We start from the raw sequence: 27469 nt of genomic DNA on the forward strand, positions 1-27469 counted from the left end.
AGTAACCTTTATGTCACGGCTGGGGGCAGTCGTGTGGTGTATTGAAAAAAGGATCCAAAATGCAGGTACTGGCTGGGGTGCGAGTGAGTTTTTATTTACAGCGGTGAGAAGGTGACAAAACAGGAAGAGCAGAGCAGGGAGTAAACAAACCTAAACTGGGAAAACTAAAGAACAAAACTTAAAGCAGACACTCACGGGAGGAGGAGCAAAATGAACAAAGAGAGATGGCAGAGAGACGCAGAATGAATACCGGGTAACAGAATAATGCAGCCTGACATGGAACTAAACAGACGACGTGACAGAGCACAGGAAAACACAGGGCTTAAATACACAGGGAGTAATCAGGGAATGGGCCACAGGAGGGAGACACAGCTGGGAGCAATTAGGCTAACGAGACAGGGAGAGGTAAAACTGAACACACTGACATGAGACATGAACTTTCAGAATAAAACAGGAAACTAACAGACACAGAACCAGACAGGACACTGAACTTGACAGGCAGACTCATGAGCAGACACAATAACACCATGGACAGACAGAGGGAACACAGAGAAGGGAGCAGCCAGGCAAAGAACAGAAACCTAACAAATGGCAAAATCACAACAGAATACATACTCGGAATGAACAAAAGCATAAGGAAACACAAAACACTGAGTCCTCAGACTCAGGACCATGACACTTTATCCTTCAAGAAAAAACAAAAAGAAGAAAAAAAAACCTCCACACTGCACAATAAGAATATAGAAACTGATTTATTCATTTGACTACTGAAAAAATGTTTTAAAGGTTTTCTTTAGCATCTTTATCACTGTCAGCTTTGCAGTTCTTTTGCTGACAGAGACATCACTCATGTCCCTCACACTAAACAATTAAAGAACCAATTAGAAATAAGCCCTGAGCTGACAAACAACAGTCCTCTGAGAACTTTAATCTCTAACAGTTCTTTGATGCTTTATCCAAATTTTCTAAAAATACTTTACCCTCTGCAGGCCAACACTGTATATATGAATGTGTTCTTTGCTTGATTAAATAAAGCATAAATAGACTCACTGCTCCACCTTGTGGTATAAATTTCTTTATAAATTATTGCATTGAAATGCAGCCAAAGCCAATTCAGATTCAAACAGAATTTTAAACAGTAAAATAGAAATAAAGACTTCAAAAACAATGAAAATATAAAACTAGAAAAATATTGAACTGATTAGATTATTGCAGTGTTCTTCTTTAAACATGAAGTTTGAACTTTTGCTGTAATAGTAACTGGATGTAAAATATATTTCTATAGATTTATATTACAAGCACTACTGCTAAACACTATTGTTTCCTGAAGGAAAATTATTTGAATGTAAGAGGGATAACATTTTAGAGCAATAAAATTTCCCACGCGTGGGACAAATAAAGGTTATCTTATCTTATTTATGCAAAATTAAAAGAAGGAAAATTGATGTGCATATCTTTACTTACACCTTCCCAAATTAAACATTCAGGATTACTTCCTGCAGGTCCAGAAATCAAAGCTACATCATCAGATCCAAGTCTGACATCAGCTGACACTTTTTGCAGCAGATTCCAGCTGAACTCTGTGGAGCCTGATCTGATTTTAAGTCTGACCCAGAAACCAGAAGAGGATCTTCAGATTCATTGTGATCCAGAGATGGGAGTGATTTCATGATGACGCTGATGTTTGCACAGAGCAGATAATGAAGTGAACGTTTTTACACATTGGTAACAGTGAAAGAGTTTATTTGAAACGTGGGATCGTTTGTGATCGGAGTATGTAGTGAGATTCCTAAAACTCTTGTCACACTGGTCACAGCTGAAGTTCTCGTCCATGTGTCTATTTTCATGTTTGTTACGAGACCCTGGATGTGAAAAGCTTCTGTCACAGTGTCTGCACTTGTATGGTTTCTCTCCTGTGTGGACTCGTTTATGACATTTAAGCTCACCTGCAGTGGTGAAGGATGACCCACATTGGTCGCAGATGTGCTTTTTAACACCACTGTGGAAGAGTTCGTGTTTTTTTAAATCACCTAACGTGGGGAAGCCTTTCCCACATTCTTTGCAGTAGTTCATTTTGTCTCCAGTGTGTCTACGTTGATGTATTTTTAGGTTTCGTTGCAGAGTGAAAGTTTTTCCACAAAGGTCACATCGAAAGTCTTTCCCACCACCACAGTGACGACAGGGTTGAGAACTGGATCCATCTGTGTCGCTCTGCTTCTAAACAAAGACACAAAGACAGAGTAAGTCAGGGAATTCCTTCAACTTTATCATCCTGAACGTTGCCTGAAATAAAGAGCATCTCTGCCAACGTCCAATTACATTTCTTCTGTTTACATTATAACACTCAGCTTACTGGGCTACAATAACTGTCTTTGATGTAGAGGAACAGCAACAAGCACTGGTACCCTGGCTGCAAACAGAGGCTCACCATACTTTGAGGAAATGTAAGTAAAACCTATTGTAAATGGCCTCGCTAGAAGTCTGACTAGCTATCCACACAGCTAAACATGAACCCAGGAACTCCAGACAATAGATCAGATCTTGAGAAGTTTACTGGTTCTTTCATTTTGTGAAACTGTAACAATAAAACATATGTGGAAATGTACATTAATAATCTGTACTGTTAACAACAACATGTGCCAATGATCTAACAATGCATTCGAAGAGCTAACATGACGATTAGCACCGTTAATTAGCATATGAACTGGCGATCTCATTTACATATGAATAGCACATAGAAAACTTGCTAACTGTGGTCCATCACACATAAAGACAGCACTTTGAATGCCTCGTTGCTTTACCATTGAGTACTTACAGACAATGCTTTAACAAACACCCAAAGAAGGACATGAATGTGGAGCAGCCATCTTGAAGCAGCATCGCAAGCAAACATGAACTTCCTGTCTAACTCTTCTTCTACTGTCACAAAATATCGACTTAAAGGGACCGCAGGGCGGCGCACTTACTAACATTTAAAACATGAAATTAACTAAGCAGTAACATAACACTCCCCGCCTGGGATTATAACAATCCCACATTAAACTGTCAGTCACTAAACTTTTCGGGGGACAGCAGCAAAACCACTTCTGTTACAGGACGACAGAAAGTCTTCTTATCGCCTGAGTGCGAAGTAGTTACTTCGACTTTCCGGACAAGTCCATCGTTCCCTGGGAAAGTCTTGGTTATGATACACATGGGCCAATCGCCCCTCTTCACCTGAATGTCTTTGAGCAGAACGATGTCTCCTTCCTTGAGACTTTGTTTCTTGTCCTGCCATTTGTGTCGCAACTGAAGAGTATGAAGGTATTCCCGTCTCCATTTGGACCAGAACATGTCAGCGAGACCTTGTACTCTTCTCCATTGTTCTTTCAGAAATATCCCCTTTCCAAAGTCACCAGGGGGTGGCGCTGCTGAGTCTGGTTTCATCGTGAGCAGCATCGACGGCGTGAGGATGAGGGGTGACTCAGGATCGGTGGACACAGGAATCAGGGGGCGAGCATTCATGATGGCACAGACTTCTGCCATGAATGTTGACAACAGTTCATGTGTTAGTAGTGTTCTTTTGCAGTCCTGTAACATAGAGTCGAGGATACGCCTCGCAATCCCAATCATCCGCTCCCAGGCACCGCCCATATGGGATGCATGAGGTGGGTTGAAGATCCATGAACAGTTTTGTTTGCTTAAGTAGCCTTCGACATCCTTGACTGACATGTTCGATCCGTCCATTTTCAGTTCCCGAGAGGCGCCGATAAAGTTCGTACCGCAATCCGATCTTAGTTGTCTTGCTGGGCCTCTGATTGCAAAAAGTCGCCTTAAAGCATTTATAAAGCTGTCTGTGCTCATTGATTCGATCAACTCGATATGGACTGCTCTTGTTGACAGACATGAGAACATCACGGCCCACCCTTTAGAGCTAGCTTGTCCTCCTCTCGTGCGCCGGGTTACAATGTCCCATGGCCCGAACACGTCTACACCCACATATGTGAAGGGGGGTGCAACTTGCATTCGTTCAGATGGTAAGTTTCCCATTTGCTGACATTCCGCTTTTCCTCTCAATTTCTTGCATGTGACACACTTAAAAAGCACTGTGCTGATAGCCCTTTTGGCTCCTACCATCCAGAATCCTGCAGCTCTAATGGCACCTTCCGTGAAATGTCTTCCTTGGTGTTTCACAGTCTCGTGATAGTGCCGTATTAAGAGCGTTCCCAAGTGGTGTCGGGCAGGGATGATGAGAGGGTGAGTGGTGTCGATACCCAGTTCAGATTGTATGATTCGGCCTCCAACTCTTAAGAGTCCATTGCTATCTAGAATAGGATGCAGTTTCCAAAGACTGCTTGAGGGGGGAATAGGGATCCCTTCCTGAATACACTTTATTTCCTTTTCGTAGCACTCACTCTGAACGCTCTTTATGATACAGACCTTCGCATTTTCCAATTCTTCCACTGTGGGTTGACAGAGATGCCAACCACGACAGCTGGATGCTTGGTTGGATCGACCAAAGGAACGAGCAATGTGGGTCAAGCGGGCAACTGCTCTGAGGAGAGGACTGTAGTTGGAAAACCTCTCAAGATGGGATGAACTTACTGTTGACCTTGCGATTTGTGTCAGATTTGTTGTCACCAGCGGACGTATTTCTGTATCAAGAGTGGGATCCACAAGGTCAAACGTGACTGGAGATTGCGACTGTGCGGACGGTTTGAGGAGAAAGGCTGGCCCTTTAAACCATGTTGTGCTGCTCAGTTGCGCTGCTGCAACGGAGTGGGACCCATGATCTGCTGGGTTGAGTTCGGATGGAACGTGCCTCCACTGGTTGGAGCATGTTGATTGGAGGATGCGTTGGACCCTGTTATGCACGTACACATAAAACCTTCGTGACTGATTGTGGATGTAGCCTAGCACGACTTTACTGTCAGTGTAGTACTCAATGTCGTCAAACATGATGTCTATTTCTGCTACTATCAGCTCCGCAACTTCAACTGCAAGCACTGCAGCACATAACTCTAGTCTTGGAATTGTGAGGCCGGCTTGAGGAGCTAGCTTTGTTTTTCCAAACACAAAGCCGATTTCTGTTTTGTTCGAAGTAGACAGTTTGATGTAAGCGACAGCTGCAATGGCTTTCACGGATGCATCAGCGAATACACAAAGTGTTTTGGTTTGGGCGCCAGATGTAGAGAGAGAAGTGTAGGGGCGTGGTATTTGGAGATCTTCTAAATCTTGAAGTGAGTCCTTCCAATTGCTCCACTCTGCCTTCATGTTGTCTGGGAGTGCTGCATCCCAGTCGTCCGTCAAGCTGGTAAGTTCTCTAAGAATCAGTCTGCCTTGAATTGTGATTGGAGCGAGAAACCCCAGAGGGTCGTAGAGACTGTTGACAGTAGAGAGGACACCTCTACGTGTGAAGGCCTTTTGCTCATTGTCAACTTTGAATGTGAAGGTGTCTGTGTCAACATTCCACAGCAGCCCCAAACTGCGTTGCACTGGCGAGTCTTGAGCACACAGGTCTAAGTTTCCAATGTTTTTTGCCCTGTCCTCTGGTGGGAAAGCTTCTAGGACTGTAGGGCGGTTGGAGATTACTTTGTGTAGTCTGAGGTTTGAAGAAGCAAGAGCCCGTTGAGCTTGTTGGAGAACTTGTATGGCCTTTTCTTCAGTAGGAAATGACTTGAGAGCGTCATCGACATAGAAATCTCGCTCAATGAATGTCCGCACCTCAATCCCAAAATCTAGCTCACCAGTCGCTGCTGCTTTCTTCAACCCATATATGGCGACAGAGGGGGAGGGACTGTTCCCAAAAATGTGCACTCGCATGCGATACTCTATAACTTCAGATGACATGTCGTTATCTTTGTACCACAAGAAGCGGAGAAAGTCTCTGTGGCTCTCTTTGACAACAAAACAGTGGAACATATGTTCAATGTCCGCCGTTATGGCCACCTGCTCCTTTCTGAATCTTATGAGCACCCCAACAAGACTGTTGTTGAGGTCGGGGCCTGTTAGCAACACGTCGTTGAGAGAGACTCCTTCATGTGGGGCGCTTGAGTCGAACACGACCCTAATTTTGGCGGGTTTCTTTGGATGGTAAACCCCAAACAAAGGGAGGTACCAGCATTCCTGGTTCTGACTGAGAGCTGGTGCCACTTCAGCATGTCCTCTGGTGAGCATGTTCTCCATAAACTCCAGAAAGTGTGTTTTCATTTCAGGTCGTTTTTCAAGAGTGCGCCGGAGTGACATAAGGCGATCGTAGGCTAGTTGTCTGTTGTTCGGGAGCCGTTGTCGAGGCGATCGAAAAGGCAGAGGACCAACCCAGCTATTGTCGCTGCCCTGATAGAACTCTGAGTCCATTATTTGGAGAAACTGCATATCCTCAACTGATGGTGCAAGTTTGTGATCATCCGCTGTTCGTGTGAAGACCTGCTGACCAATGCTGTCCACATTACATCCTGACACAGGAAGGCTTGGGAGGCTGTGACTGCGCTCAGGAGCTTTGGTAAATGTCTCTTTAACAGTTATTTGACCGTTGCATGGCTGAAAATGGCTTGCACGGCCATTCTCCAGTATGAAAGTCTTATAGCTGTTCACGTGTGGGGGTCTGTGCACTCCATCGAGACAGATGTCACCTACCACGACCCAACCCATGTCGAGTCTCTGAGCAAATGGGGCGTCGTCTGGGCCGTTTATCTGCTCCCGGACTTTGTGGACTCGAAGCATGTCTCGTCCCAGCAGTAGTAGTATGTCAGCATTTGGGTCTAATGGCGGGATCAAGTTGGCAATCTGTCGTAGATGGGCGTGGTGTTGGGCAGCTTCTGGAGTTGGTATCTCAGAGCGGTTATCTGGAATTTCGTTACATTCGAGGAGTGTTGGCAGAGGAAGACTTGCCTTTCCATTCACTGACTCTACTATAAAGCCAGAAGCACTTCTCCCTGATACTCCTGTGAGTCCGGCACACGTCTTTAACATGTACGGGCGACTCTCTCCTTGGACCTGAAAAACATCAAAGAACTGGGAACGTGCCAGCGATCGATTGCTCTGATCGTCCAAGATTGCATACATTTTCTTTGTTTGATCTCTGTGTCCAGCAGGGTATACATTCACTAGTGTGATTTTTGAACATTCTCTGGCGCTCACTCCTTCCCCACACACCTCAGTACACCGAGACGTGACTTCTTGGGTGTCTGCTTTGTCTCTCTCCCCGCCTTGCTGTGGGGAAGGGGGCGATTTAGACTCCCATGGTGCTGGACCTGGGTGGAGGGCAGAAATGTGATTTTTGCTGTCACACTCAGTGCACGTGGTTTCTGATTCACAGTTCTTGGCTAAATGGTCAGTAGATGAGCAGCAGCGAAAGCAGACGTTTAATTTTTTGAGGATCTGTTTGCGCTCTTCCAAGGGTTTCTCTCTGAACCCTCTGCACCTTTTCAGAGGATGAGGCTTGCTGTGAATTGGGCACTGTTTATTTGGATTCACAGCATACTTAGACTTTTCTGCATCTGCCTTGTCCTGTACTTGAGTTTTGTGAACAGATATGGGTCCTTTGGAGAACCTTTCGTGCATGTGTCTTCGTTCTGATGTTATGGGTTGGTTAGGGCTGTGGACGCTGAAGCTAGGGTCAGTTCGTGTTCTGGCTTCAGTGCGAATGAAGTTGACAAACACAGTAAAGGGGGGAAAGCTGACGCCATAATCGTGCTTGTACCTTGAACCAATATTCATCCACCTTTCTTGTAGATTGTACGGCAATTTTTCGACTATCGCTTGGATCCCTCTTGATGTGTCTAAGTAGGTCAAGCCAGGTAAGTAACCGTCCAACTTGGCTGTCTCTAGCTCTAACATTAGGTCGGCAAGATCACGGAGTCTATAAGGCTCTTTAAGTGTGATTTTAGGGAAGCTGTCGACCTTTTGAAAGAGAGCTTGCTCTACAGCTTCTGGGGAGCCATATATTTCTTCAAGTCTGTCCCAAGCCATAGCTAAACCAACTTCAGGGCATCTGATATTGACAGCTCTCATTTGTTTGGCTTGTTTAGCTGAATCTTTACCAAGGTAGCACACCAGCAAATCCAGCTCTTCTCCTGGTGAAAGGTCTAACCCTGCTATTGCGGTTTTGAAAGATGATTTCCATGCCCAGTAGCTCATGGGTTGGTCATCAAAGCTGGTAAGGCCTGTAGTAATGAGCTGGCTGCGGGCTAGATATTTGGCGAGGTCGTAAGTGGGTTGACTCGGGGCATGTTCATTGCCCTGAGTACAACTGGATTTATGTGGTGTCTGAACAAGAGGTGTAAACTCTTTGTAGTTGGTGGATAGAGGCTTGTACAGTTCGTTATGAGTAGCAGCACAGTTTGTTTTGTTTCCTTCTTTTATAGCAATTTCTTGAAAGGCGGGTGCAGGGTCTTTGTATTCAGTTTTTACTGGGGCTGTTGATTCTGCTGCATTGATGGCTGTTTGTTCCAAAACATACTGCGCAGTGCGTTTTTCTTTGTTCTCAGATAGGGATGGCCCATAAGCTACACTGCGTGTTTCGAAGCCTAATTCAAGTAGACCAGCTTCTAAAGAATTAGCTTCTGCTATGGCAGCTTCCTTCTCTTGTTCTGCTCTCAGCGCATCAAGAGTAGCTTGTAAGCGTGCTTGCTCGACTTTGATTTCTATTTCTCTCTTTGTATATGAGGCTCTTGTTTGAGCAGCTTCAGCCTTTGCTCTTGCTCTGAGCAGTTCAATGCTAGCTGACGAGCCTGCTCTTGATGGTGGTTTGTGGGAACGGACTGACTCTGTCTCGGCTTTGGAGGATTTACTTTCAGACATTTTGGATTTGTTGTATTTTGATTGTGTCCGTCCGTATACTTTACTTAGCTTATAGGATGGTCGTAGCTCCACGCGGTGGCTTCTGTAGCTATGATGTTTGCTGTGGTGCTGTCTTTTCACTGTAAATGGCCTCGCTAGAAGTCTGACTAGCTATCCACACAGCTAAACATGAACCCAGGAACTCCAGACAATAGATCAGATCTTGAGAAGTTTACTGGTTCTTTCATTTTGTGAAACTGTAACAATAAAACATATGTGGAAATGTACATTAATAATCTGTACTGTTAACAACAACATGTGCCAATGATCTAACAATGCATTCGAAGAGCTAACATGACGATTAGCACCGTTAATTAGCATATGAACTGGCGATCTCATTTACATATGAATAGCACATAGAAAACTTGCTAACTGTGGTCCATCACACATAAAGACAGCACTTTGAATGCCTCGTTGCTTTACCATTGAGTACTTACAGACAATGCTTTAACAAACACCCAAAGAAGGACATGAATGTGGAGCAGCCATCTTGAAGCAGCATCGCAAGCAAACATGAACTTCCTGTCTAACTCTTCTTCTACTGTCACAAAATATCGACTTAAAGGGACCGCAGGGCGGCGCACTTACTAACATTTAAAACATGAAATTAACTAAGCAGTAACATAACACCTATAGACTATTAAAAGTAATGCATTAAAGAATAAAGTTACATTGAAACCAAGCACACCATTGTTTTTCTTCTGACATTACCAATAAATCTGATGTGTCACATGGCCCTCTTCCTATTGAAAAAACAAAAGTTGCATCCAAGATGGCCGACTTCTAAATAGCCACTATGGTCACCTCCCATCCTGATGAGTTTGCTCCCTCACATATACTAATATGCCACAAACAGGACTTTAATATCACCAACCATTCCCATGTTATTACGGTGTATCCATATAAATGGCCCACCCTGTCTTTACATGTAACCTTGTTATGAAGAAAAAATGTCAAAAGCAACCACTGGCCCCCGTGCATCTTCACTTTATAAAATTTGGCCCTTTTTACAAAAAGTTTGGACACCTGTGCTGTGCATAAAGCAGGGGTGTCAAACGTACGGCCCCCGGGCCGGATCAGGCCCACAAACGGGTTTAAAACGGCCCGTGAGATGATTTTGTAAAGTATAAAAATGAGCAGCAATTTTTCAATAAAGAAGCTGCTGTTCCAATTGTGTCCATTGGATGGCGCAATAGCAATTGTGAGCTACTTTGTTTTGCCCGCGAAATTTAAACCTGATGTGCTTTGGCACCCTTATTGCCCCAATATGTCTCTGTCAAAAAAGAGAAAAGTGGATGCAGAGTGCAGAGTGTTCCAAGAAAAATGGTCATCCTCCTATTTATTCACGGAAGTGAATGGGAAAGCTGTATGTTTGGTGTGTTCCCAGCATGTTGCAGTGCTGAAAGAATATAACCTCCGTCGCCACTATGTGAGTCTTCATGCCGACAACTTTCAAGGACAGCGGAGAAGAGAGAAGGTGAATGAACTGTTGGCGGGTCTGAAGAAACAGCAGTCTGTGTTTACTCACAGCCGAGACATCAGTGATGCTGCAGTGAAAGCTAGCTACCTCATTGCTAACGAAATTGCACTAGCTTCAAAACCATTTAGTGAGGGTGAATTTGTAAAAACATGTATGATGAAGGCATCGGAGATTGTGTGCCCTGAAAAGCGCCAGGCCTTTGCAAATATCAGCCTGACAAGAAACACAGTTGCCGACAGGGTTCCTGATCTTTCAGCGGATTTGGACAGCCAGTTGAAGCCAAAAATAAAGTCATTTATTGTGTTTTCAGTTGCAATTGATGAAGGCACGGACATTACAGATGTTGCACAACCGGCAATTTTCATCCGCGGAGTTGATGACACATTGACCGTCACCGAGGAGTTCGTGGAGTTGGTACCGATGACAGATACAACGACCGCAGCTGATATTTTCACTGCACTCGTCGGCGCACTGGACAGGGTGGACTGGTCGCGCGCTGTTAGCCTGGCTACAGATGGTGCGCCCTCAAAGCAGGCGTTGTAAAAAAGTTCAGAGATAAAGTGCAATCTGCAAATGGAGGACGTGATTTTTGGACTTTTCACTGTATTTGGCACCAGGAGGCTTTGTGTTGCAAGTCACTGAAAATGGATAACGTCATGAAGGTGGTCATCCAAACTGTTAATTTCATCCGATCCAGAAGCCTCAATCACCGTCAGTTTGACAGTCTTCTCAGAGAGAAAGACCACATCTATGGCCTGCCATGCCACACTGAGGCAAGATGGTTGAGCCGAGGTGCTGTGCTGAGGCGCTTCTTTGATTTACGAGAAGAAATTGAACAGTTTATGGAAGAAAAGGGCAAACCAGTGTTAGAATTTCATTCCGCAGAATGGATGCAGCACCTTGCATTTATGGTGGATGTTACAGAGGACCTGAATAACTTGAACAAACAGCTGCACGTTGTCACGCAGTATTATGACAGCATACGTTCTTTCAAGTTGAAGCTGTTATTGTGGGAGACGCAGCTCGCTGGTGGTGATGCAGCTCACTTCCAAAGTGTGGCAGATATGAAGCGGTTTAAAGATAAAATAACGGGACTGTTACTAGTTTGAGCAACGATTTCAGATTTTTGGTGAACTGGAGAAAGACTTCAAAGTTTTTTGCTCGCTGTTCACCGTGAATCCCTTTGATCTGCCTGTCAGGATCCAACTTGAAATAATAGACTTGCAGTGTGACTCGGATTTGAAGGGCAAATTTGCCGCAGCTGGCTTGAACACATTCTATCAGAATCTCTTGCCAGGTTACCCCAACTTGACAGCCCTCGCTGCAAAACTGTTGTGCATGTTCGGAACCACGTATCTTTGTGAGCAAGTTTTCTCTGTAGTGAGCATAAATAAAACAAAACTGCGCTCAAGGCTCACGCACAGGCACTCGAATCACATCCTGAAGTTAGCTGCCGCTCAGGATGTGAAGCCTGATATTGATGAGCTGGTGAAAGCTAAAAGATGCCAGGTATTAGGAGTCAAATAAACTATGCAACCCCACTGAAAGTGCTGCATGAGACACCCTGATGTAGTTCTGTGATCTGTGATATACTTCTGTGAATCACTGAGGCACTGTGTGCTTGTGTGTTCTTAGTCCTCAGAATTTTCAAATAACTTGAGGTGTTTTGTAATTAATAGCTATGTTGTGCCTGTACTATTTTGAACATACTGTCCACAGGCTCTAGCTTTATTTTTTATGTTGATCGTATTAAAACAAAGAAAACAATTTGAACTTGTTGTTTTTAAGTTAGTATATACAATGATTTTACCAGTCCGGCCCACTTGAGAATAGACTTTTCTCCATGTGGCCCCTGAACTAAAATGAGTTTGACACCCCTGGCATAAAGTTTTTATGTCCTGTTGAGATTTGAAAATTACAAATAATTTAAATAATGAATCAGAACAAGTGCAACTGTAAATCCTCAAATATGGATACAAAGTTACAGTAATGATTGTTCTTAGTTTGAAGACTTATTATGTTCTTTACTGACGTTTTCAAAATTCCAGTAGATGCCATTGAGTCCAGTAGAATTACTACATGCGAACATAATTTAATGAGCAGAGTTGATCCAAACAGTCAGTCTTAAATTAGAAGACAAGAATATACATACATACCTCACAGTAACTGCACTTGCAGAGTTTCTTCCTGGTGTGGATCTGTTGGTGTTCTTTCAGGTAACGTGGAGATTTAAAAGTCTTCTCACACAGGTCACATTTATAAGGTCTCTCCTCAGTGTGGGTAAACTTGTGGTTTTGTAACCGTGCATGTGTTGTAAACAGTTTGCCACACTGATCACAGCACCAAACGTCATGTCCAGTGTGAATGCGGAGGTGTTTATTTCGGGTCTCTACACGACTGAAAGTTTTTCCACAAATGTCACAGCTGTACGCCTTAATTCCAGAGTGGGTAACCTGATGACACTGTAACTGGCTACTGCGAGCAAAAGTTTTACCACACTGATCACAGGTGAACGGTTTAACTCCACTGTGGACAAACTGGTGTGCTTTTAAGTTTCGAGGTTGGGCAAAAGATTTCCCACACAAGTCACAGGTGTATGCTTTAACTCCACTGTGGATGAGTTGGTGTGTTTTTAAGCTTCCAGTGTGGGCAAAAGATTTTCCACACAAGTCACAGTTGCATGCTTTAACTTCACTGTGGATGAGTTGGTGTCTTTTTAAGTTTCCAGGATCAGTAAAAGATCTTCCACACTCGTCACAGTTGTACACTTTAACTTCACTGTGGATGAGTTGGTGTGTTTTTAAGTTTCTAGGATCAGTAAAAGATCTTCCACACTCGTCACAGTTGTACACTTTAACTTCACTGTGGATGAGTTGGTGTGTTTTCAAGTGTTTAGAACAGGCAAAATCCTTCCCACACTCATCACAGCTGTATGTTTTCTCTCCCTTTCTTCTGTGAGGTTTGTCGGCCTCCTGAGAGCGCTGACTTCTCGCTCCATGTTGGTCCTGCAGTGACAGAGATACAAACAGAGGCAGTGAGTGAAATGCAGTCATGGAACAAACTGAAACTCCATTAGTGGAATCAAAGATGTCAACAAACACATTGTAGGTGTGTTACCACCAGAGATGGGCAGTAACGCGTTACTTGTAACGAGTAAAGTAAGGGATTACTATTGCAAAAACGGTAATTAGATTACCGTTACTTTCCCGTAGGAACGCTGCGTTACTGCGTTACTAAAACTGTGATTTTTTGCCAGAATGTCTCATGACAGTGACGTAAGCGAGTGCGACGTTCGTGGCAACAGCTGTGTGCAGATCAACAATGGATCACATATCGAGTGCGGGAGAGAGCATGAGTGTGCAGCGTTTAAAGCGTGGAAGTACTGACCTTACTTTGAGTTTGATTCCATAAAAAGTGACAAAAACATTAGTGTCCATCGTGCGTGGGAAGAAAACTTCTTTTTACAGCGAAAAAACCCCTAAACTTCCAAACAAGCACCGAGTGCACAACGACGTAATGGGAAACTCACAGAGAAACTCGCGGATTCTTCCACTGACCGCTGCGGCACACCGGCACCAGGGTAAACCTCCGCCTACCCCAGTCTTGCTATACAGGTGAAAATAGAGCAACAGGACCGCTGAGTCTTTGACTTTATTTATTTTCTGCTGTGTTTTACTTGCATCTATTTGAAAGAGTGAGTGTAAACAAAAAAAATATTTTATTTTATGAGCTGGAATGTGCAGAAAATAGGTTTAAATGTTAAACTAATTTATTCAAGTCAGAGAATGTTGCAGATAATTACATTTTTGCTTCATGCATAAAGTTAAAAGATTAAAACTAATAAAACAAGTTTTAAAAAGAGACTTTTCCATTTGATCACATTTTGTATGATGGATTATGTAGAAAAAGTAGAATTGGGCTGAAAGATCTATCGCTTTATCACCTCTTCAGGTTGTAAATCGTGTTTTTAAAAAGTAACTAAGTAACTAAGTAATTAATTACATTTGAAAATAAGTAATGAGTAAAGTAATGAGATTACTTTTTTGGGGAAGTAATCAGTAATTAGTTACTGATTACTTTTTTCAAGTAACTTGACCAACACTGGTTACTGCCACCTTCTGCTGATATTATCACATTACAATTATGAGCTACAATGAGAGTTGTAACCTGCACACAGTTTCAATAACAGAGATATTTTTGCTCACCTTTTGGGTTGAAGTCATTGTTTCCTCTGTAGTGGCTGAGCTGAGTCTAAATGGCTCGTCTCCTCCTGATGATCAGCTGGAACAAAAAATATATTTATATGTATTTCATCCTTGACCAAAAGAAGCTGAGATGGAAAGCTCAAATCCACTCAAACTAAATATCTTCAGTCAGTGTGTCAGCCTCCAGTTAACGACAGTGATGAGAAACTGCACTACTGAACCTCCACTGACTGAATAACTTTAGTTTGGTGCTTCATTTGAACCTCATAGATTTTATTAAACAAATTGGATAAAAACTTTGAAAAACTGAAGGTGAGCTGATAGTAAGAGGGTCATCATCTGACAATAGGGCTGCCACGATTAGTCGGCTAGTCACAATTACGTCGAAAATCAAAATCGTCGACGAGTCGTTTGAAGCTTTGTAAGATCCCAAAAGACGCAGGAATAAGTAGCAGGATTTAAGAGTGTAATAACAGACTGAAACAGAAGATGGCAGCACTGCATGTACAAGGATGCCAGCTGCCGTTAAACCCCGAAAAAGAGGTAGCTCTGTCCCAGAATTCATAGCGCAGCCCAGCTCAGTTTCCAACAATGGCAAATATTACTCTTATTATTCTTTCTGGGTCACAAAATAAACGTTTAACATATTTTCAGGCGAGAATGTAGCTGTGGAAACCTCAAATATCTGCTCAGTTTATCAAGACACCACATATTTTCAATAGCTAGCCGGGGGCAAGGCTCACTAGAGCCCGTGGGAACACCGGACTCCCGGCAAATCGTTTTCAAACCCACCGCCGTCTTTCGCTACTCAGGTTAAACATGATATATAAGTCACTTAGATAACTTAAACATGTTATTGTTTGGCTTTTTTTTAGTATTTTATTTGTTCCTGAGTAAATCGGTTTGGCTGAGATTAAAGTTATAGTTTTGTTTTTTTTTTACAGCTGAATAAACGTCAAGCAGACAGCTGATTATCAGAAGTGTGAGATGCTCGAGAATATACTCCGGTGTCCCGTTATATTTTAGATAGCAAGGAGTTTATTAAACTTCACCGAAACAATCTGCAAATTTCATTAAAATTTGATAAACTATCATCTTGTCTTTATTTTTAGTTAGCACATACCTTAAACACTTAAAGCTGTAAGCTAATGATAGTTATATAAGAGCAGATGCTGCTGGTGCAATAAGCTCCACGTTTTACGTCCAATGGATGCATGATCTGATTAGTCGACTAATCGCAAAAATAATCGGTGACTAGTCGACTATCAAAATAATCGTTTGTGGCAGCCCTACCTGACACTACATCAAGATTCTTAGAGCATGTCATGGTTCACTTGATCCCTGCAAGCAGGCACAAACTGAAACTCTCTAAAGCTTTTGTGAAGACACTGAAGCAGTGGACTGATGAGGCTGTGGAGAATCTGCAGGTGTGTCTGGACTGCACCGACTGGCAGGTTTTCAGGATTGTTATCAACAGTTTGGATTATTATAGAGATGCTGTGACATCCTGTGACATCAGCATCTGTGAGGAAGCTGCACAGCATCACACACCAGGGTGAGTTAGAATAATGGCCAGCCCTGGTTCTCTAATATATTCATTGGGCTATAAAGCTGAAGACATGATCACTTCAATGAACCTGACGGAGGTGAGTACCACACTCTCAAAAACAAACTTAAGGCACACTTTGTAGTCAGAAGAAACATTATCTTTTAAACGTGAAAAGTTCAACCGAAGGCAGCAAGAAGTGGGAGAGACGGCAGATCGGTTTATTACATCCCTATATGCCTTGGCGTAGCATTGTGACTACGGGGCGCTGTACAGTGAAATGATAATTGACAGACTCGCTGTCGGAATGAGAGACAAGAGGCTCTCGGAGGAACTGCAAGTGGATGCAGAGCTCATGTTAGAAAAAGCAGTGATAGGGATTCCCCAAAGTGAGCTTGTTAAGAAGCACCAGCATCTTCTTAAAAACAACTTCAAGCAGGAGAATCCTTGCAACGTGGACATCATTAGCAAAGATAAAACATTTCAAACCAGAACAGACTGTGCCACAAAACACAGAGAGGAACATGAAACATGACACAAGGCAATGCAATCGATGTGGAAAGACAACACCTCACAGCAAAAAGCTGTGCCCAGCCAAAGAGGTAGTCTGCAATCAGTGTAAAAAGAAAGGTCACTATGCAAGAGTGTGCAGGTCGGGGGCACTGGGAGAAATATGGGCAGCAGGTGGTGACATTGAAGAGAGGGAAGTAGCACAGTAGCATCTGATAGAACTGAGGATGCATGGATGACTAAAAAAAAAGTTAACAATATAGACCTGTTGGCTCAAAATTGACAAAAGAGCGGATGTAACAGTCTTGCCTGAAAGAAAAAAGCAGTTACAAAAGAAAGCAGTTAGCAGTTACAGAGAAATTTACAGCTAACCTGAGTACTCCGGGCAACACTACAATACTGTGTATGTAGTAGCAGACCTGACACAAGGGTTACTTAGCTGCCCAACAAGTGTAGAGCTTGGGTTAGTGGACAGAGTAGAAGCAGCGTCACTCCCTTCAGCAGAGGCGGTAAAGCAGCACTTTTTGAAGCTACTTAGCTGTTTAGGACAAATGGAGGGGGAATACAAAATTGAGCTTAAAGCAGATGCTAAGCCATTTATCTGTTGACCCCAAAAAGGGTCCCACTTCCCTACTGCCTAAAATCAAAAAGGAGCTAGCTTGTATAGAAGAGTTAGGGGTAATCTCCAGAGTGTAGCAGTCTACTGGACTGCTGTGCAGGAATCTTTCCAGTACCCAAACCAAACAGAGAAGAAGTGTGTGTATTGACTTGACCAAACGTAACAATTCTGTGAAAAGAGAAAGACACATGTTGCAATCAGTATAGCACACCCTAGGACAGCTAGAAGGCGCAAAGTTCTTCTCAAAACTCGATGCTAACTCAGAATTGTGGAAAATACCTTTTTCCAAGCAGTCAGCTCTTTTCACAACCTTCATCACGCCATTTGGAAGGTATTGTTTCAATAGACTCTGTTTCAGCATATCTTCAGCTCCTGAGCATTTTCAAAAATGAATGTCTCAAGTCTTGGAGGGGCTGGACGAAGTTGTCTGCCAAATAGATGACATTTTGGACACACAGGCCCAGCACGACAAGAGACTAGTCGCAGTCCTTGTGTGGTTCACAAAAGCAGGTGTGACATTGAAAAGTGAGAAATGCGACTTTGCAAAAACCTTGATCAAGTTGCTTGGACAGATCATTGACAGTACAAGCGTCAAAGCAGACCCAGAAAAAGTGAACATGGTCAGCAACATGGAGGCACCCACCGATGTAAGTGGAGCGAGACAATTTCTGAGAATGGTTAATCATCAAGGCAATGTTTCCCCACCAAGCAGAAAAAACAGCTATTGAGAGAACTACGCCGTAGCAAAAAAGTACTGTTGGAGTGAGGCTCAACAAACAGTGTTTGACAGCATTAAGTCAGTACTGAGTACCTGGCAGTCTACAGTCCCAAAGCACAAACAACAGTATCAGCCTTAAGCATCCTCCTATGGACTGGGAGCAGTGCTACTTCAGAAACAAGAGGAAGACTCAACCAAGGTAGTGACCTTCACTTCAAAAGCATCAACCCCCACACAACGAAGATATACTCAAATAGGGAAGGAGGCATTAGCCGTTAGGGCTGCCAGGATTTGTCAACTAGTCACGATTACTTCGACTATTAAATTTGCTGACAACTAATTTAATAGTTGACGCATCCTTTGAAGCTTTGTAAGATCCTGAAAGACACAGGAATACGTAGGATTCAAGAGTGTACTAACGGACTGAAACAGAAGATGGCAGCACTGCATCTACAAGAATCCCAGTTGCCGTTAAACGCCAAAGAAGAAGAAGCAGTTTCCAGTATCGTAGGTGATAACGTTACAGTGACGCAACAAAGGCTGTCCAAACTAGAAGACTTCTCCAAATGCAGTCGACAAATGCGTGCTTCATTTCACTAGATTTGAAGGATGGGTCAGGTGTATTCTTCGTGACCAGCCTATCCCAGAATTCATAGCGTGGCTCAGCCAATTCCAGTTTTCAACTATGGTGGCAGCTACTTAGTTTTAATTGTGTGAATGCCACACGGCATTCACACAATTAAAACAGCAGAAGTGTGAACGATTGTGTTCCTGTTTCTCTTTATTCTTTCTTGTGTGAATGCAGCAGCTTTCAGGAAAAAAAATCAGCTTCTACGCAGTGTTTTTTTCAGCGGTTTCTCCTTCTTCTGCTGTTTTCAGATTCCACTACACAGCATTCACACTGGATTTTCGCAGGAAATGCAACTTTTCTAGTTCTACCTTATTCTAGTTGCTCAGACATTTGCTGGTTAACTACTCCCTCAGTTTTCATCTGATTTTCACCATTCACACTTTAAACTGTTCTGCTCCTTCTGCTAATGCCTGCTATATCTTCTGGTGCACATAACTTTTATACTTTGAGATATTAAGCTTTTTATGCAATTTTTTGGCCCATTTTGCTGAATGGGACCACATTATCAGTGAGATCACCAGTTTTTCTTGCACAAGTATTTGGCCCCTTGAACTTTTACACATTTTGTCCCATTACAGCCACAAACATGAATCAATTTTATTGGAATTCCACATGAAAGGCCAATACAAAGTGGTGTACATGTGAGAAGTGGAACAAAAATCATACATGATTCCAAACATTTTTTTTATTTTTATTTTTTTACAAATAAATAACTGCAAAGTGGGGTGTGCATAATTATTCAGCCCCCTGAGTCAATACTTTGTAGAACCACCTTTTGCTGCAATTACAGCTGCCAGTCTTTTAGGGTCTGTCTCTACCAGCTTTGCACATCTAGAAACAGAAATCCTTGCCCATTCTTCTTTGCAAAACAGCTCCAGCTCAGTCAGATTAGATGGACAGTGTTTGTGAACAGCTGTTTTCAGATCTTGCCACAGATTGTCGATTGGATTTAGATCTGGACTTTGACTGGGCCATCCTAACACATGGATAGGTTTTGTTTTAAACCAGTCTATTGTTGCCCTGGCTTTATGTATAGGGTGGGTGCCCTGCTGGAAGGTGAACCTCCGCCCCAGTCTCAAGTCTTTTGCAGACTCCAAGAGGTTTTCTTTCAAGATTGCTCTGTATTTGGCTCCATCCATTTCCCCATCAACTCTGACCAGCTTCCCTGTCCTTGCTAAAGAGAAGCACCCCCAGAGCATGATGCTGCCTCACCATATTTGACAGTGGGGATGGTGTGTTGAGAGTGATGTGCAGTGTTAGTTTTCAGCCACACAGTGTTTTGCATTTTGGCCTAATCTTTTTGTATAACTGGAAAATGCCAAGTATGGACAGTTTTTGTGAGATACCAAATCTCCTTTTCAAAACACTGAAAATTACCTCCATTATATTTTCCCACCAATTCCGAAGTCCCGAACAGTTCCATGAGATATGTAAAATCGAAACATTTTGACCATCACATCTCCAACATTCGTCCGTAGAGGCCAGGTTCCATTTATACAATTGTTGCGGTGTTCGATGCCACCAATGGATTATTTTAAGTTGAATAAATCTACTGCCTGTTTCTTTATAACTAGTATTAACATTTTGAAAACATGAATCCCATTCAACTGAAGATATGGCCAATGCCATGTCCTGGGCCCAGTAGCCCTTAACTTTAAGGAGAGGGTCAGCCGACCGTTCTTGCGATAAATGATAAATCTTAGAGGTAATGGTCTTGAGAGCAGGACTTCCACAGGGCTGCCCACAGGACAGGTTCCCAACCACTTTGATAATGAACTATGTATTTGGACATATCTCCAGAATTGATTACGCTGCAACTTATATAATTCCACAATTTTATCAAAGCTTAAAAAACATTTAGTCCCACAATCAAATAAATCTGATACATTAAGGATGCCTGCCTTACACCACTGTAACCAGTCAACCGATGTCCCTCCAATTAAAATTATTTTATTTCCCCATAAGGATGCCGAAGGAGATTTAATAAAGTCCCAGCGACCCACCCTATGTAATTTACACCACAATGTCTTTGCATTTGCAATTATAGGATGGGTACGTTTATGACTGGTATCAAACAGCTCCCTCCAAGGAGAAATACCGCCATTAACTTCCGTCTCCATATGGGACCAGATGGGTTTAACTGGTGCAGTAGGTAACCAAGCTCTAAGTCGTTTCACATCCATCACCCAATAATACCACTGGAAATTAGGCAATGAAAAACCTCCTTGTTTTGTACTCGCTTGAAGTTTCTTAATACTTAAACGATGTGGTGAGCTACCCCAAAGAAACTGCCGAATCAAAAAATCTAGATCTTTGAAATACTTATCTGGAATGTGTAATGGAATATTGGATAAAATATAAAAGATCATGGGTGCAGTCATCATCTTAATACAACTCATTTTACCACATATTGTGAGACGTATTCCGGACCATCTACCAAATTCCATTTTTATTCTTCCATATTTGCTCAGACCATCTTAGTGTAATCTGAGGTCATTTGTATCCCCAAATACCTCAAACCATTCACAGACCACCCAAACTCCCACTGTTTAAATAAAGTATGAGGGCAGTGTCCTGACATAGGCATTGCCTCTGATTTATCCCAGTTGACGCAATACCCTGAAAGCAGCGTAAAGCTTTCTATACATTCTGATAGGGCTGGAATTGACTTCCCAGACTGGGTCATAAGTAACAACATATCATCTGCAGTGTTGGTCAAGTTACTTGAAAAAAGTAATCAGTAACTAATTACTGATTACTTCCCAAAAAAGTAATCCCGTTACTTTACTGATTACTTATTTTCAAAAGTAATTAATTACTTAGTTACTTAGTTACTTTTTAAAAACACGATTTACAACCTGAAGAGGTGATAAAGCGATAGATCTTTCAGCCCAATTCTACTTTTTCTACATAATCCATCATACAAAATGTAATCAAATGGAAAAGTCTCTTTTTAAAACTTGTTTTATCAGTTTTAATCTTTTAACTTTATGCATCAAGCAAAAATTTAATTATATGCAACATTCTCTGACTGGAAGAAATTTTTTTTAATATTTAAACCTATTTTCTGCACATTCCAGCACATAAAATAATTTTTTATTTTTGTGTTTACACTCACTCTTTCAAATAGATGCAAGTAAAACACAGCAGAAAATAAATAAAGTCAAAGACTCAGCGGTCCTGTTGCTCTATTTTCACCTGTAAAGCAGGACTGGGGTAGGCGGAGGGTTGCCCTGGTGCAGGTGTGCCGCAGCGGTCAGTGGAAGAATCCGCGAGTTTCTCTGTGAGTTTCCCATTACGTCGTTGTGCATTCGGTGCTTGTTTGGAAGTCTAGGGCTTTTTTTCGCTGTAAAAATAATTTTTCTTCCCACGCACAATGGACGCTAATGTTTTTGTCACTTTTTATGGAATCAAACTCAAAGTAAGGTCAGTACTTCCACGCTTTAAACGCTGCACACTCATGCTCTCTCCCGCACTCGATATATTATTCATTGTTGATCTGCACACAGCTGTTGCCACGAACGTCGCACTCGCTTACGTCATTGTCATGAGACATTCTTGCAAAAAAATTCACGGTTTTAGTAACGCAGCGTTCCTACGGGAAAGTAACGGTAATCTAATTACCGTTTTTGCAATAGTAATCCCTTACTTTACTCGTTACTCGAAAAAAGTAATCAGATTACAGTAACGCGTTACTTAACGCGTTACTGCCCATCTCTGATCATCTGCATATCATAGAAGCTTATGTTGACTATTAACCATCGAAATTCCAAATACGTCCGCACCTACACGGGTATGTTTGAAAACGCAGCTGTTTCGTCCACACGTAAACGGCGTTTCGAATCACCAAAAACAGATTTTTTTTAAAACTCATTTTTTTCTGTTTACGTGTGGACAAGGAATACAGAGGTCAAAGGTATGTGCCTTTTTTTCACGTCACGCTGTGCGCCACGTTATTGTTTACAGGAGATGAATTGCAGAATGGCAGGTAGTCAGATTAACAGTATTTTGTCTCTATCTTCAGGTTTTACATTGGGTTTTTTTTGTTTTTTCCCCCCCTTTTCATACTGCTCTCCCCCTGCAATGGCTCTGTGACCCCCTAGGGGCGGGCCCCACACTTTGGGAAGGTCTGTCTTAAACAAATAATCCTACTCAACACAATCAAAAGCTTTAGCAGCATCCAGCAATAGGGCCACTTTTGGATATACTGAATCATATATATAATTTTTTCGCCATTACTACTTTTAATCGACCCACGAAGACCCTTGACAAGATTTTTTGGTCAGAATTCAGCAAAGATATGGGGCTCAACCACTTGGGTCTAAAGGGTCTTTCCCAGTTTTAGGAATAAATGTTATAAGTCCAGAGTGCATTGACTGAGGTAATGAGCCTACTTTAAAAGCCTCATTAAAAACATCAAGCAACAGGGGACTTAACATATCCTCAAATGCTCTATAGAAATCCAATGGTAACCCATCTAATCCTGGAGCTTTATTAAGTGGCATACTGTTAATTGCACGGGTAATCTCCTCCACTGTAATTGGAGCATCTATAATCTGCTGGTCAGTAGCAGAAAGCTGTGGCAGGTTTAAATCAGTAAAGAATGCTTCAAATTTCTGTTCATCTAAACTACCTCGTGTAGAATAAAGATTATTGTAAAAATGTTACCGTTTGGTAAATCGGTTTGGCTGAGATTAAAGTTACAGTTTTCACACAGCTGAATAAACGTCAAACAGAAAACTGGTTAAACAGAAGGGTAAGATGGTAGAATTTACTCCAGTGTCCTGCTATTTTTTAGACAGCAAGAAGCAGGAGGCTGAGGTTATTGAACTCCACAGAGGCAATCTGCAAATTTCATTAAAAGTTTAATAAACTGTCAGCTTGTCTTTATTTTTGGTTAGCACATACTTTAAACACTATAAGCTAATGATAATTATATAAGAGCAGGTGCATGCTGGTGCAAATAGCAGTTCATTTTCCATCCAATGGATGCATGACGTGATTATCGCAAAAATAATCTAGTCGACTATCAAAAGAATCATTTTTGGCAGCCCTATTAGCCATAACCTGGGCGTGCAAGTGATTTTCTCATCAGCATCAAGTTTCATGTTGTGACAGATCACAAGCCTTTAGAGCTACTTTTAGTCTCCAAGAACTTAGATGAACTACCGCCACGAGTACAAAGACTGAGAATGAGATTACCGTATTTTCACGACCATAAGGCGCACTTAAGTCTTAGATTTTCTTCAAAAAGTACGGCATGCCCTATAGCGCAGTGCGCCCTGTGTGTTGTAAGGAGGACGTAGTAGAGAACACCATGAGAACGCTAAAGGGTGAAGTGTGGGCGTTGATCGTATATACCAGACAATCGCACATACCTGTATAAAAGGACAGGTATGGGCATTATGCAGGACATCGTTGTTTTAACAACCCTGAAAATGGCAAAGAGACACGTTTATTAAGCACAGTTTAAACTGAAGGCCATCAGCTATGCGGAGGAACATGGAAATCGAGCAGCGGCGAGAGAATTTAAGATTAACGAATCGATGGTTCGCAAATGGAGGAAGCTAGAAAACGAGCTCCGGCAGGTCAAGAAAACGCAGCTGAGTTTCCGCGGACATAAGGCGAGGTGGCCCGAGTTGGAGGAAAGACTCGAGCGGTGGATCATCGAGCAAAGAGCGAGCGGGAGAAGCGTTTCGACGGTCACCATTCGGCTAAAAGCAGTTTCACTAGCTGAAGAGATGAACATTGAACATTTCCAAGGAGGTCCGTCTTGGTGCTTTCGTTTTATGAAACGGTGCCATTTTTCCATCCGGACCAGGACTACGGTAGCGCAGCAACTTCCAGCGGATTATAAGGAAAAGCTGGCCATCTTCCGCTCCTACTGCAGCAAACACGTCGGCGACAAAAACATCCAGCCCAGCCACATCACAAACATGGACGAGGTCCCGCTCACTTTTGACATCCCGGTGAGTCACACTGTGGAGAAGAAGGGGACCAGCACGGTAGCGATACGCACAACGGGGTATGAAAAGTCTTCTTTCACTGTTGTGCTTGGCTGCCATGCTAATGGACAGAAACTGCCGCCTATGGTGATTTTTAAGCGAAAGACTTTGCCTAAAGAGAAGTTTCCAGCAGGAATCATCATTAAGGCAAATGAAAAGGGCTGGATGGATGAGGAAACGATGAAAGAGTGGCTGAGGGAGGTGTATGTAAGGAGACCAGGTGGTTTTTTCCACGCATCACCATCGCTCTTAATCTGTGACTCTATGCGTGCCCACCTCACAGCCGATGTGAAAAAACTAGTGAAACAAATGAACTGTGAGCTTGCTGTCATTCTGGGAGGCCTGACAAAGGAACTCCAACCGCTGGACATCGGTGTGAACCGCCCATTCAAAGTAAGGCTGCGAGCGGCCTGGGAGCGATGGATGACCGATGGAGACCACAGTTTCACCAAGAGTGGAAGGCAGCGCCGGGCGAGTTACGCCACAATTTGCCAATGGATTGTAGATGCTTGGGCTAACATGTCTGCTGGCACTGTTGTTCGAGCTTTCGCAAAAGCCGGCATCATTTCCGAGGAGCCGCACGGCACGGAAAGTGACTCTGACAGTGAAGAAAGTGAACCTGGCATGTTTGATGGAGATTTAGCGCAGCTGTTCAATTCAGACACAGCGGATGAGGACTTCGATGGGTTTGATTGATGATAAAAATGTGAGTACCAAACTTTGTTTTGCTCCTGCTTTATTTTTAAATACGCACACTTGTATGCTTGTGTGTTGTTGATGATGACGATTACCGGTAATAGAAATGTGAGTAAGGTACCGAACTCAGGTTTGCTCCCGCTTTATTTTTAAATACGCATACGGTACTTGTATGCGCCCTATAATCCAGTGCGCCTTATGTGTGTGTTAAATACAGTAATGGCACACATAACTGAGACTGCGCCTTTTAGTACAGTGCGTCTTATGGTCATGAAAATACGGTAATGAGGTTCTCTTTCACCATCTCACATGTCATACACACAGCAACTGCAGACGTGCTGCCCAGAGTGCCAGAAAGAGCGTTTTCTAACACGACATTAAGAGATGAAATGGACTTGTATGCACATCAGGCCTTCCTGAAATAGAGGACAGACAACAACAAATAAGACAGCAGCAACACAGAGATGAAACAATAAAACATGTCCAACTCTACTGCAAAATCTTTTTGACTGGAGTAACAGCCAGTATTTGGTTGTAGTGGACTATTTCTCAAGATACACAGAAATACCTGAGCTGTCTTCTAACACATCAGCAGCAATGATTGAACACTTAAAGTCCGTATTGGCACGCCACAGCATACCAACATAATTAAAGTCAGATAATGGCCCACAATTCTCCTCAGAACTCTTCCCAACGTTTGCTCTAGAGTGGGGCTTTGCCCACACCGCTTCCAGCCTGAGATTCCCTCAGAGAAACGGTGAGACTGAAAGAGAAATGAGAACAGTAAAAAGCCTTCTACAGAAAGCAGACCCATCTCTCACCATCATGGCATATTGCACCACACCACTTGCCAATGGACATAGCCCTGCAGAGATTCTAATGGGGAGGAAACTTCGTACCACAGCCCCTATACTTCCATCCTGCCTCAAACCAGGCAGGATAAACATCACTATGCTGAGAGACATAAAAAAGAAAAAAAGAGAGAGAGGAGAGATAGAAACAGTGGAAATGGTTCAACAACAGAGAGCACAAGACCTCACTGGACTACAACCAGGAGATCAAGTTTGGATCTGGGACATGAAAGAAAACGGGACAATATAAAGCAGAGCGGAATTCTCTACGATATTATCTCATTGAGACAATCCCCCACCCACCCAAGTCTCATATACCACCAAGTAACCAAACTACGGAAAGAAGATATCCTAGAAGCCAAATCACAACAACAGTCGCCTTGAGGATTTGGTGCTATATAAAAAAAATATATAAATATAACTGAATTGAATACTCAGAGGAGGGGTGTTATGGTAGGGACTAATTAAATGTTCATGCAGCACCGTCTGGTTTTTTTTGTTGTGGCCTGCCAATAAAGGGACTCACTATGTTAAGACAGAGCTGTCCTTGTCTCATTAATACTGCTGCTATTATAAACCCCAGATCTACAAAAACAACGTGTTCATCCACAGCACCTGGACAATAAAGTTTATTGTGACCCTGATACTGCAGCAGATCGCTCTGACTTCCTGTTATCACTTCAAATAGAAATGAGGCTGTAGAGGTTTGGTGCAGGCAGAAAAACAGCTGCAGGGACAATGAAAAGACTTTTCTGCTCCAACTTCTCCCAGCATGCTGAGCTAATGATTAGTTGGTGTTTTTCTCCAAACACTCTCTCACTCTTCTCTCAACGTGTTCACAATAAACTGTGAACAGACACCGAGGAGAGCAGCAGAAGACCTCATTCAGGAGCTAAACTCAACATGAACTGAACTCACAGTAAAGTTAGCTCGGTGCTTACCTTTAGATGAGCCCACAAACCGAGAGAAACTCCGCGATGAAGCTGCAACTCTTTCCAAACACAGGAAACAGATCAGGGAGCAGAGACCCACGTGGTTCACGCTGATCTCAGCTACGATCCAGGAGACAAGGGTGGGCAGATCGATGCAGATATCGATCAGGACGTTGGTAGTGGTTTATGATCGATACTTTAGTTTGTTTCTCTCCTCTAAGTTCACTACTTTACTCCCGTTTCATGACAAAGCAGCTCTCTCTGCTCGACTCCTCTCGTGCACACACACTTTGCTCCGCCCTCTTCTCTTCTTCTTCTTCTTTGTGTTTAACGGCGGTTGGCAACCAACGTAAAGGAGCATTACCGCCTCCTACTGTTCCGGAGTATGGGTCAGACAGTGAGTTTACAATTTGTATCCAAAAATAAATAAATAAATTTCCCAATTCCCCGCTCCTT

The 27469-nt window shown here is 42.7% G+C and overlaps 1 protein-coding gene across 2 annotated transcripts; it reads right to left on the minus strand.

The window, feature by feature from the left end:
- Nucleotides 1–83: 83 nt before the first annotated feature.
- Nucleotides 84–27440, minus strand: LOC147321619 (uncharacterized). Of its 2 annotated transcripts, none has more exons than XM_086305690.1 (4): nt 27023–27440; nt 14506–14581; nt 12457–13305; nt 84–2214 (listed from the first exon to the last, which is right to left on the minus strand). In XM_086305690.1, exons 2-4 carry the CDS (start codon nt 14521–14523, stop codon nt 1639–1641), a joined length of 1443 nt encoding a protein of 480 aa, XP_086161816.1. In that variant the 5' UTR covers nt 14524–14581; nt 27023–27440; the 3' UTR covers nt 84–1638. The 2 variants fall into 2 exon arrangements, with proteins under 2 accessions (XP_086161816.1, XP_086161814.1); XM_086305688.1 differs by having other exon boundaries at nt 84–2217; nt 27023–27437.
- Nucleotides 27441–27469: the final 29 nt, after the last annotated feature.

This window comes from Aulonocara sp. 'chitande type north' Nkhata Bay, linkage group LG9 (genome assembly GCF_057382095.1).
Source record: "Aulonocara sp. 'chitande type north' Nkhata Bay isolate Kocher_YH1m ecotype deep benthic linkage group LG9, A_spYH_male_GT1.1, whole genome shotgun sequence".
Taxonomy (NCBI): Eukaryota; Metazoa; Chordata; class Actinopteri; order Cichliformes; family Cichlidae; genus Aulonocara; species Aulonocara sp. 'chitande type north' Nkhata Bay.

What these genes read in the sequence shown, in the direction of transcription:
- LOC147321619 (XM_086305688.1), bottom strand. An exon ending in GCAAGTGCAGTTACTGTGAG is followed by an intron (nt 2,218 to 12,456) that starts GTATGTATGTAT and finishes GTCTTTGTTTAG; the next exon opens with AAGCAGAGCGACACAGATGG.